General features: G+C 63.0%; 1 protein-coding gene across 1 annotated transcript in view; it reads right to left on the reverse strand.

The window, feature by feature from the left end:
- Positions 1 to 12309, reverse strand: part of MMEL1 (membrane metalloendopeptidase like 1) — a 33887-nt gene that overhangs the window by 10043 nt on the left and 11535 nt on the right. Inside the window, exons 2-10 of the mRNA XM_047791706.1 lie at positions 9546 to 9623; positions 8799 to 8858; positions 7746 to 7907; positions 7487 to 7567; positions 4782 to 4877; positions 4229 to 4347; positions 3793 to 3858; positions 2372 to 2506; positions 2204 to 2293 (exon numbers count right to left, since the gene is read on the reverse strand). Of these exons, the coding sequence (XP_047647662.1) occupies positions 2204 to 2293; positions 2372 to 2506; positions 3793 to 3858; positions 4229 to 4347; positions 4782 to 4877; positions 7487 to 7567; positions 7746 to 7907; positions 8799 to 8858; positions 9546 to 9623 (887 nt within the window). The remainder of the gene's footprint in view (positions 1 to 2203; positions 2294 to 2371; positions 2507 to 3792; positions 3859 to 4228; positions 4348 to 4781; positions 4878 to 7486; positions 7568 to 7745; positions 7908 to 8798; positions 8859 to 9545; positions 9624 to 12309) is intronic.

Consider the following 12309-nt stretch of genomic DNA (forward strand, 5'->3'; position numbering starts at 1 on the left):
CTCCATCTTGAAGAAGTTGATCAATTAACGGGACTCTTTTCATTTTGTTTATTTCTTTCTGGCCACGCCCTCATCATGCAGAAATTCCCTGGCCAGGGATGGAACCTGCACCACAGTGGTGACCCAAGCGACAGCAGTGGCAATGCTGGACCCTTAACCAGCTAGGCCGCCAGGGAACTCCTAAATCGGACTCTTTTAAAACCTCCTTTAAGAAAAAGAGCCAGCATGAGAGGAAAGCAGCACAGCCACCAAGTGGAGAAGATGTTTGCTCCACCGGAACTGGCCAAGGGGTCACGCCCAACATACAAAGAAGTAAAGCCGGTGAGAAGAAGGCAGAGCCCCGACGGGGACAGAGGAAGAGAGGCTTCACAAAAGGACCACCGCTGGCCAGTCAGTGAAGTTGCGTTGGTGGCAAGACAAATCCAGCCCGGGTGAGATTCCACGGCACGTCCACAGACGGGCTAAGAGGGAAGGAACGGACACTGCAGAGCCCAGAGAGGGCGTTTCACACGCTCCCGTCAGGGCGCGTAAAGCTGTGCGATGACCTATGTCGGGACCTGGCCACTTCTTCCCTAGGAGCACACCTGCCGCAGATGCTGCCACGGGCTCTCCAAAGGGCACGCACACGGACGAGCCCAAGCCATACCACTCAGGGAGATCCAGAACCAGAACTGACCCAGAGGCCCAGCTAGAGCAGCACAGGGGTGTGGCGGTCGTGTGTTCGGAGCGAGAGAGAGGTCGCTGCTGCCTCCCTGGGGAGACAAGGTCTCACCCACAAAACGTGGACCCAAAGAAGCTGGTGCCAGCTTGTGGTGGGAGGGGCTGGGGGGGCTGCTTTGGGGGGAAGGGCACAAGGTGGGGTGTCAGGAACGGCTTCCGTCCTGATCTGAGTGAGACTGTGTGGACAGGCTCATACACAGCAACTCTAAGCGTTATAAACCCCACAGCCCAAGCCCTGGGCTCCTGCGCGGGCCCTCACGCCTGCTCCGCATCTCATCTCGGGGGGACCTCTGGGCCTCCGTGTTCCCTCCCATCTCTCACTCCACCTGCTTAGTCCCTTTGCAGGTTGTGTTGGGTTTTCCTTCTAAACAGACTGGGAAGCCACCCCTCCCCGCGCCTCTGCTGCCGCCTCGTCCCGTCTGGGCGGTGCTGCTTCCCGACCACGTTCCCTGCTTCTGGCCCTCGGTCCTTTTCCTGTTTGCTCAGCAGCCAGATCCTCTTCGATCAGAGGCAAGTCCTGTCCCATCAAACTGGTACAGTCCATCCACCCGCCCTCCCTGGTCCCAGCTGGCCTCTAGCCGCCCTCGCCCGTGCGGCAGGACCCTGGCGCTCGCTGGCCCCCCTCCAGGTATTCCCGCGCTCAGCCTCCTGGCTGCCCTCATCCCCCCTTGCCTGTCCCCTGACCCACCCTGCAGGCTACTTCTCCTTCCTGACCCAGACTCCAGGCGGGGCTGCCAGCTTTGTCCAGGGAGAGGCCCCAGCAAGTGCCTGCTGGGGAGGGGGCGAGCCGTTAGGCTCTAGGGGAGGGGTGCCCCAACGGGTCCCCCTGGGAGCCAGGAGGGAAGATTCAGGGACCATCGGGCTTCTGGAGCCCCTGGCGAAGGAGCCCTCAGGGGGCACCCCTAACTTTCCCGTCCTGCGCTCTGGCTCTAGATGTTTAGGTTTCTGGTTGGAGGCAGGAGCTACGGGCCTCGTCTCTGCCCTCCCGACGCTGGTTCTGTCCCCAGCTGCGCCCTCCTCCCTCTGACCTGGGCCTGTAGCTGCTGCAGTCAGTGGGCGGTGGCTGGAATCCCCTTCCTGCCCCTCCTTCCACAGGCCGAGGTCCCTCTGCTCAGTGTGGTCAGAGCAGGCAGTGTGGGGGCCGGGGGGCTGCAAACCGAGTTCCCCCTTCCGGGCTAGGCTGCCCCTCCCCAGCCCCGGCCCTCAAGCCTAAGGCCCGGCCAGTGGGAAGGGGGCGGGTCTGTGCCCTGCGTCAGGGGGAGAACAGTGCTGGGGTCCCGAGCTGGGCGTGGGGACAGAAGGCCCTGCATGGGAGTCTGTCCGACTCGAGTGGGTGAATTTGCTCGCAGGCGGGGTGGCCCCGCATCCCCACACAGCTGGCACCTGCTGTCCGGGAAGTGTCTGGGTGATCAGGTCCAAGGCTGCTGCTCAGGGTGGGCAGGTTGGAAGCTTAGAGGAGAGGTGGGTGGCGGCCGGGGCTCACCTTCAGCCCGAACTTGTCCTGGAGCTCCTCCAGGTCCATCCTGTGGTACAGGGCGGTGACGTCATGCCGCTCCTCCTGGGGGGCCGTGGCCTGTGGCGGGCGGGCGGGTGGTCACGTGGAGGCGGGCGGCGGGTCTGGTCCCCCCACCCCCTTGGGCTGCGGCCTCACGTTGGCCAGCTGCGTCTCCAGCTCCAGCACCTGCGCCATGTCCTCCTGCACCAGGCTGCTGTCCTCTGGGAGACTCATATCCGCCCGCAGCATCGTGGCCACTGACACCATGAACTGCAGGTAGGCTTCTCGAACCTGGGCCAGAGGATGCGGGACAGTCTGGCGGCCTCGGCCACCTGGGCCCCCATGGAGCTCTCTGTGGGGGTGGGGTGCACACCCGGCACAGAACAGCCCCCAGGATGCCCTGAGGGAGGGGGGCCCAGGCAGCGAATGCCTCCAGATCAGGGGCTCACACCCCCACGAGCTGGGGCGGGGGCTGTGGGCTCCATGGACAGGTGGGCCCTGCTCCCTCAGACCCACGCCATGGGCTGCACCGGAGCCACACCCAGACTCTCAGGGCCGGGCTCCCTCCCCCTTCCCCCACTTCCATATGTGACTTGGTTCCTGAGCTTCCTGGGACCTGGAGGCCTAGTCCAGGGAGTCACATGGCCGCCTACAGAATGCCAGGTACACAGCAGGTGCCAGGAGAGGCCAGGGCCACCTGGTGCCAGGGTTGAGGGGGCTGCCTTAGCCAGGAATTAGGCCCCCACGGCCACCTTCTTTGTGGCCCGTCTGGACGGGCTCCCTCATTTGCAGGCAGGAACCGCAGAGGCCAACTTCTCCCAGTGAGTCAGCCTCCTGCTGAGGCCCCCAGGCCAGTCCTGGCCAGCAGCTGCCCACCTGACCCCTGGCTGCCAGATGTGCCCTTCTAGATGCTGGGTCCCGGCTGCTCTGAGTCGGGCCCCCTGGTCTGCTCTCCAGGCCGCACTGCCGCAGCCACAGTTCCTTCTTTTGGTTACACTGGACCCGCCCTTTTCAACCTCGCTCATCGCTGCCTCTGCTTGGAGGCCTGCTCTATCGCCTCGCGGCGTGGGTCATGTCGCCTCCTGCCTTTTCAGTCTGCTCCCCATTCTCCCTCCCCCGACTCCCCCCATCGGCCCCACTGGCCCTGTCCTGCCCGCCTTCTGCCAGCAGTTCCCGTTTCTCTCCTCCTGGTGCAGGAGCAGCATGGCTCAAGGGGCAGGCCCAGGGCCCAGCCGGCCTGCGTTCAGATCTCTCCTGGCCCCATGCAGTGAGCCTGCCGTGTGGACTGCAGTCTTGCCCTGATGAGATGGGGGTGGCGGGTGTGCCTCTCGGGGCTGCCAGGCTGGGCTGGTCCTCGGGCCCGGCTCTAGGTGTCCAGGGACGCCCGGATGGTGGTGATAAAGGCAGAGGTCCATGCCTGCGTCCCCAGCCCTCAGCACCGGCTTGACTCACGCAGGTGCCCTCAAAGGCTCGCCGTGGGGGGGCAAGGGTCAGGAGGATACCCGGGGCCACGGGTGGCCCCGAAGTGATGGGCGGAGGTGGGGGGAGGCAGGACAGTGCTGGGCAGCCTGACTCACCTTCTGGTTGGCGCCCGCGCTGAAGTAGTGCTCCCGGGACGGCATGCCCAGGGTGGGCTGGTCTATCTGGAGACACAGTGTGGGAACCGGGCATGGAGCTGGGCGTGGAGCTCCGGTGGGGACAGGAGCTCCGTCTGGACTGCCCTGCTCTGGGGCCGCACTGCCGGTGGGCACGTTCCGCACCAGGTCTGGCTGTGGCCCGCGATGGCCCCGAGACTGGGCTTTCTGCACTGGTGCCAAGGGCCTGGCCGGACGGTCCCAAGGGCCAGCTCGGCACGTGGGCCGCATGGGCCAGCTCTCAGGCCCTGGAGGGCCCAGCAGAAACCCAGAGCCCACCTGCGCCCCTGGCCATGGCCCTGTGAGAGCCTCCAGCCAGCCCCCGGCCCCCCGCCGACCCTGGCCCTCAGGGGCGTCTGTGCCCTGCCCTGGAGCGTACGTAGATGATGTGCCGGCTGGAGTTCTGGTCGTCGTTCCAGATGAAGAGGTCGATGAGGACCCGCCTGTTGAACTGTGCATTCATCACGGCCAGCTGCCGCTCCAGCTCCCACCCGGGGCCTGGGGGTCAGCGCCCCATGCTGGAGACCCGCCGGCCCTGGCGTCTGAGCCCAGCCCTCTTCCGACGGCGAATCCCAGGCTCCTGAGCCCAGAACTGGGGGGCAAGGGGGACCCCTGCCCGGCCTTTGGTGGCAAGCACACCTGCGGGCCTTGGGGTGAGGGGCTCGGGTCTGCTTCCCCACATTGTCCACAGGGAGCAACGGCTCCCTGAGAGCAGCCCTGTGGGGGTGGCTGCCGATGGCTAGGGGCGCCCCCCCACCAGTGCAGAGAGCAGGACACGTGCTGGGGACCTGAGCCCTGGGTCCCCCTCTTGGGCTCTGGGCCCACCAGCAGCTACGGCAAACTCCCCAGCCTGGGCCTGGAAGCCTCAGTGCCAAGGAGCCTCAGGCCCAGGGCCACGCACCCCTGCGAGCTACCACCACACACGGCCTTACCTACGTTCTCGCTCCATTTGTCCATGGCCACTGGCCAGCCCCCTACCACCTCCAGGATGTCCAGCAGGGGCTTTGAGTCCCGCTTCTCTATCACACCTGAGGGGGAGGGAGCAGTCACTCACCCCGGTGCCCGGTGGGTGTGACAGCCGCTGTCACACAGACCTGGAGGGCGCTGCTCCCCTGCCAAAGTCCAGCCCTCCTGTCACAGCCTCTGCAGCGACTGGAAGGAGCAGAGGTGGGAGCCAGGAGTGAAAGGGGCTGTGGACGGTGAAGGCACAGGTGCCACCAGGACGAGGGTGGGGAGGGGAGGCCCCATGGGCGGGGTGCCCAGGCAGTGCTCTGATGGGTGCGGGAAAGGGTGGCACTGGGCACCTGGTGGCGGGGGTGGGGGGTGCCAACTGGGTCAGGAAGCCCTGAAGCCCTCCAGCGCCGGGCAGCCTGCACCTGCTGGACAGGGCACAGAACAAAGTGTCCCTGGCAGCTAAGGAGAACTTCGGTCAAGAACCAAGCGAAGGCGGGAATAGGGAGGGACCCACCACGAGGGCAGAGTCTTCTGGGCTGGGAGGGCCTGGCCGGGCAACTGGACTTGGGGAGCCTGGGAAGGGAGCCCTCGGGCGGGGGCGGGGAGGCTCCAGGAGCCAAGGGTGTCCCGTGTGGCTGGTGGGGCACCCTGAGCTGTCTTTCTTTGCTCCTGAGTTGGAAGCAGGGACAAAACATAAGAGCCGCCAGTGACGGGTCAAGGGCTGGCTGTCCAGGGCTGGCCATTACAGGTGCTATTGTCTGGCTTCCCGGGCTTGTCCCGTAGCTGATGGACGGGCATCCTGGCGGCAGACTGGGCAGAGGTGTATTTTGACATGTGGTCTGGCCTTTGTCCTCTGTACATACATTCAGGCCTTCAGGCCAGAAATCCCGTAAGGGAGGGGACGCAGGAAGTCTCCTTCAGTGGGTGCTGGCCAGCCTGGGTGATGTGACCTTGCACTTCCATGGGGGGGAGAGGAGTGCACAAGTGGGGATCCCACGGACACACCCCCATAACCGGGGTCAGGTGTACCAGGCGACAAGCCCCGCCCTCTAGGAGGCCCTGGGAAACAGCCGGCCTTGACCCCTGCTGCCAAGGAGAGGGGAGCAGACGCCACAGGCTGGGTTTGCAAGCCCCAAACAGGCTCCCGGGGCTGGGGGTGGGGCAGCCCGCAGGTGCCCAAGTGCGAGAATCCTCTTTTTCTTCGTTTTATGGCCCCACCCGCAGCACATGGAAGTTCCTGTGCTGGGGGTTGAATCGGAGCTGCAGCTGCCAGCCTACACCACAGCCACAGCAATGCGGGATCCCTAACCCACTGAGCGAGGCCAGGGATCGAACCTGTATCCTCATGGATTCTAGTCGGGTTCTTAACCTGCTGAGCCACAACGGGAACTCTAAATGGATCCTCTTAATAGGGTTCAGGAGTTCCCGTGTGGCGCAGTGGTTAACGAACCTGACTAGGAACCATGAGGTTGCGGGTTCGGTCCCTGCCCTTGCTCAGTGGGTTAACGATCCGGCGTTGCTGTGAGTTGTGGTGTAGGTTGCAGACGCGGCTCGGATCCCGTGTTGCTGTGGCTCTGGCGTAGGCTGGTGGCTACAGCTCCGATTCGACCCCTAGCCTGGGAACCTCCATATGCCGTGAGAGCGGCCCAGGAAAATGCCAAAAAAAAAAAAAAATTAATAGGGTTCAAAGCCCGGAGAAAAATCCCGAACCCCCCCAACCCTCACACACATTCACACAAAGACACATACACTCACATACACAACAGCCACACACACATATACACACAAAGATACACCCAAAGATGTACACACAAACACACATACACACAAAGACACGTATACACACATGCACACACAAACCCACACACACATATAGACAGAAACACATATGCCTGCACACACACAGACACACACATGCATACACACACATATGTGTACACATGCACACACAGACACACATACTCTCTGCTCCCTCAGTCAGGCTCCTAACTGAGAGTGTGCTTCCCGGTCAAACTGGTTTGGAGGAGACTCTGCGGTCGTTTTGACAGAACCCCCGCCCTCCATGTCCGGTCCCTCTAGACGGCTGCTCAGCGTCCTCGTCCCCCACTGGCCCCAGCGGCCCTGCCTTCAGCAAGCATCCTATTAGGTTAGTTCCCAGACAAGCCCCCCAACACTGCAGGTGTTCCCCGTTAGCGGTTTCCATCGGCTGAGACCCTGCTCCTCGGCTGTACATCCCCACTTGCCCCCCCGACGCCCCATTTTTGGAGTGGAGGCCAGGCTCTCCCCCTGCAAACCCCACTGCAGTGGTTCCTCCACCTACTGAGATGCCCCAAATAGGCTGCCTCACACCTTTAGCAAGTGTCACTGATCACGTTTCCTTAACAACACGCACACACGCACACACACGCACACATGCACGCACGCACTTTCCCTAGGGCTCAGGCAGGCTCTGCATCGTCTTCCTCCTGCCTGGACACACTGTGGCCTCCTGGGGTCAGGGGGTGAGCTGGTCACGGACTCCACGGGGAGCCTGGACCCGGGGACGGGGTGGGGGGGCACACAGCTCCCCTGGCGTGAGTTCCGAGTGGTACCACTCCATCCCGCTCTGCCGCAGGGCCGCGGGGTCCTGGAGGGGGACGGGGTCCTGGCAGCGCCCCCCCACCCCCCCACCCTGCCTACTCACTCTCGTTCATACACGAGCGGTACAGCGTCCTGGCCTTCTGCATGGCCGGCCGGTCCTTGGCGGTCGAATTCTCCAGCACCCCTGTGGGCAGAGGAGGAAGCTGGACAGAGGCCTTAGGTGGCGGCTGGGGGGCAGGTCGAAGGTGGCCATGCCTCGGCCACACGCAGCCACAGGCGTCCCTCCCGCCCCGCTGGGCCTGGGTCCCCTGGCCCGAGGAGGGCTCGGCGGCGGCCCCACCCCAGCGCCAGGCCGCGGCCACCTTTGAGAATGATCTCCAGCTCCTCCCGCAGAATGTCGAAGATGCTGTAGCGGGAGTTGGTCTCGGGGATCACGTGGCGCCGCAGCCAGCCCCCGCACGCGTACTGGTAGAAGTCGTCGCACGGCTCCTTGGACGGGTCCATGTTCTGGAGGATCCTGGCGGCTGCGGGCCCCCGGGGTGGGTGGGGGGGGGAGAGGGGATCGCGGTGTGGGCGGCCCGAGGGGCTGTCGGAAATGCAGGCCTGTGCCCACGGGGCGGGGTCACCCTCTGGCCTCAAGGGTGGAGCAGGGGATTCCGGTCTAGGAGGCAACGACCTCACCCCAACCCGTGCCCAGCGCCCCCCCCCCCCAAGTCCACACCGCACCTCTGGGCTCAGCAGCTGGCCCTGCCCCTGGAGCCCCTGGAGCCCCTGCCCGGCCAGCCGGTCCCCGGCGAGGGGCTCTTACCCACCGCAGGCTTCCCTTTTGTTGGATGGATGCCTCTACCCCAGAAGCCCGAGTCCGCAGGGAGCGTGTGGCCGAGGTCCCCGGCCGAGTGCTTCCAGCTGAGGTGGCGGGGCTGGAGCCCACCCGGGACCCTCCCTCACACTGTGCCACCCAGCTGGGACCTCGCAGGAGGCACCCCCCCCAGGATTCCACCCTGGACCCCAAAGGGGCTGAAAAATCACATTTCTGGGTTTTTACACCAGTGTTTCTTCACACCCTTTTCACTGTGTTTTATCTGCAAATGATGGCATATGGCGCCCAATTTTAAGATGAACTCCTGGGAGAAACCTGGAGTGTGTGCATGTGCGTGTGTGTGTGTGTGTGTGTGTGTATGAGTGAGAGAGAGAGCGATCTTTCACGAAGGCAGAAAAGAGGCCCTGCGGTCCCGGCAGCTTCGCTGGGGTCACAGGGGCCTGAGGGGCAGGGCGCGGCCTCCTGGGGGCCTGGGGGTGGTGGGTGAGAAGAAGGAGCAGATTGCTTCCTCCACCCGCTGCAGAGGCCCTGCCGCCAGCCAGCATCTCGGGCCTCAGCCCTGCACGGCGGGAGGCTTGGAGGGCGGGGGGCTCACCTGCCATCACGCAGCCCGGGCTGGTGCAGAGCTCCACCGCGTCCTGGGGGGCTTTGAGGTCTGAGGACAAGGAGCAGCTTGAGCACGGAGGGGCCTACGGGGTGCAGGGGGGGCTGCGGGAAGGGGCACAGGGGGTGGGGAGGGATGGGGCAGGTAGGGTCTAGTCTCCACGCCGCCCCCGTCCCGTGGGTGTTCTGGCCTGTGGCCTTGATGGCGTCCGGGGGGCAGCCTGCACCCTCCCTGGTTGGGGGGTGGGGCGAGGGCGGGCCTTGGGCCTTAAGAGTGACCATAAGCTCATTCTGGCTTGATCTCAGCAGTGCCCTGGGAGCCCCTTTAGACCCTCTGGCTCCACTGACCCCCATAGCTTCCCCAGACCCCTGAGGGCTGGAGCCGGCCCTTCTGCCCTCCTGCCTGTCTGCCCAGCCAGCTCTCACCCCACCAGGGGTCACCTCCTCCAGGCAGCCTGCCATGCCGTCCCATCCCTGCACAGCCTTATGCTCTCCCCACCGCCACCCCCTTGTGGCATCCGCACATGCCAAGGGGAGCGGCTCCTGAGCCTCAGGAGCATCCCGCCCCCAGCGGGTGAACTCGGCTGCATCCCTGCCACCGCCCTCTCTTCCCGCCAAGCTCTGGTCCCTGGGCAGGGCCAGGGCCCCGCCTTCCTGCCACACGCCCTCGGCAGGCTGTGGAGCCCAGCCTGGTTTCCCAGCCCGCTGCTCGGGCCGAGGGTGGGGACGGCGGGGCTACCTCGGGGTGCTCGTTTTACAACGGTCTTCTCTTCCTTTGAGAAGCAAAGCCGGCTAGAAAAGAGTGGCAGCTGCTTCCCTGGGGAGAAACACAGCACTCAGCCTTCCGTCTCGGGCTGGGGCCTGCCTGGACCCACCCTGGCATCCTCCTCCTCCGGGCGGGCGGGGGAGTCCAGGCGCTTCCAGTGTGCTGCTGTCGTGAGGGCTGGTCACCAGGGAACCGGGACACCGGGACCCCAGCCGAAGTCAGACCCGAGCGGAGGGGGAAGGGGCTCCCCTGGCTTGCCAGCCTTACTGTCTGGGGGCCCCCAGCGGCCGGGCCGAGCGCTTGAGGCAGGGCCTCTTCCCTAAAGGGCCCTCTAACATCCTCCTCTGCCGCGGGGGCCAGGGCGTCCCCTTGGGCAGGTGGGCAGCTCCCGGGGGCCAAGGGAGAGCGATAAACTCCTTCAGGGGGAAGGAGGTCCTCCGGGGGTCACTTTCTGGCCTACTGGCCACCCTCTGCTCCAGCCCCTCCACTTTTGCAGGCAGCTGGAGGTTCAAAGCCCTGCCCCATCTGTCTGCCCCGTGGGGTGGGAGCGCTGCCTGGTCAGCAGGGGCATCTTCTGGGACAGCTGTCCACACCTGGAGGGGGCGTGGGGAGGAGGGCTGCTGGGGGGAAGAGGAGACTCAGGCCCAGGGAAGAGCCCAGCAGGCCTGCCCATCCTCCTCCAGGGAGCCCACGGAGGCCTGACGGGCAGGAGGGGACAGGGCTTCGTCCAAGCTGGGGCTCTGGGCAGGGCTGGGACCCAGTTCAGCCCACCCTCGAGCCTGCATAGGGGGCAGGAGGCCCTGAACAAGCTGGGTGGCCCCGGGGGGCCAGACCATCTGCAGGAATGTTCACCAGACGTGTCATCTGGGGCTGGGGTGGGGACAGGTGCCTCTTTTGCTCCTGTCTGTTGCTGCTCTTTCCACTTCCACGAATAGTCCATGAACCTGACACTTGTTAACCTCACAAGCCAGCCCCGGGCCGCGTTCTGGAGATTCAAGTCCGGGTCCCAGACCCGCCCCGCCCTTAAGGGGCGCCCAGTCCCGTGCAAACGGGAGAAAAGTGATACACAGATTGAAGCCCGCGGTTTAAAGGTCCATCTGAGCTTCGGAGAAGACAAGGAAATCCCACGGGTGAGAAAGAGACGGGAAGTGCTGAGTGGGGGCGTCTGGCTGCCACCCGGGGCGTCTGCCGCGCTCAGTAACCGGGAGCCCCGGGACAAGGGGGCGGAAGAGTGGCCGCCAAAGAGACCCACCGAACAAGGACAGCAAGCCGGAGAGGAGACAGGAGAATTTTGGAAGGCGGCAGAGAGCCAACAACATAAAGAGACCAAAAGAACCCCCTTCCAGAAACTGCTCAGCCCTCCCGGGAGTGACTGGGGGTAGCGGCTGTTTCACCTGCGGTGGGGCGGGGACTCTAGGAGGGGCAGGGGGCGGGGAAGGAGGAGGGGCAATGGGCGGGGCCTCGGAGCGGAGACCCAGTTAAGGAGCGCTCTGAGCTCGCGGCTGGCTTGGGAGGGATCCAGGTTCCCGAGAGCCCACAGAGCATCGCACCTGCCCTCAGGTTCTTTCACCGGCGCCCCCCTCCCTGCACGGAGGCGGTGCCTGAAGGCGGGGGCGGGGCAGGAAAGCTGGGAGAAACCCTCCCCCACGAGGAAGCAGGCCAAAGGGACCCGAAACAGCGCAAAGAGGGTCGTTTGTTGGTGATCACGTGTCAGAGTCAGCAAAGTATTTAAAATGACCCCAATGCTGAAGTCACAGGGTCTTGTACAAAAGACGGACAATGCATGGAGCTATGTATGAGGTGAATTTTACCAAACGGAAACTATAAAAAAGAACTAAGTGGAAATGCGAGACAAGGGGCGAAGAATTCAATTTTTAGCTTTAACAACCCCCTGCCTCTACAGACGAAAGTGCTAGTGTCAGCATGTAAAGGTCAGTATCAGTTATCCAACCTGAACCACAAAGAAAAAGATGAAAAGAAATGGAACGGAGCAAGACATGTACAAAACCACGCAGGGCTAACGGGAAACGTCCCCTAAGACGGGGACAGGCAGCGCTGTCCTAGCCAGCACCGCATGGGGGTCCTGCTGGTTCAGAACAACAAGAGAAGGAAATAAAAGGTACACACACAGGTAGAAAGGGACGTAATAAAACTCTGTTTGCAGATGACACGATCGTCTGTGTAGACCATTTCAAAGAATCAAGCAAAACCCCCCCTGGAACTGACAAGAGACCATAGCAGGTCTCAGGACACAGGGATAACATACAGAAGTCAGTTGCTTTCCTGTATATCAGCAATGAGCTGGGATTTTAAATTATAAGGGCAATGCCATTTGCAACATTACCTTAGGAATTCTCATCGTGGCTCAGTGGTTAGCGAACCCAGGGAGCATCCATGAGGATGCAGGTTTGATCCCTGGCCTTGCTCAGTGGGTTAAGGATCTGGTGTTGCCATGAGCTGTGGTGTAGGTCACAGACACAGCTCGGATCTGATGTTGCTGTGGCTCTGGTGTAGGCGGGTGGCTTCAGCTCTGATCGGACCCCTAGCCTGGGAACCTCCATATGCTGCAGAAAAAAGACAAACAAACCAACAAAAACAAAAATATACAATATCACTTTAAACAAATGAAAGAGATAGGTATAAATCTAACGAAATATGTACAGGACCTGTGTGTGAAACACTATAAAACACTGATGAAAAAAATAAAACATCTAAGTCAATGGAGAGATAGTCTATG

Source organism: Phacochoerus africanus, chromosome 8 (genome assembly GCF_016906955.1).
Source record: "Phacochoerus africanus isolate WHEZ1 chromosome 8, ROS_Pafr_v1, whole genome shotgun sequence".
NCBI lineage: Eukaryota > Metazoa > Chordata > Mammalia > Artiodactyla > Suidae > Phacochoerus > Phacochoerus africanus.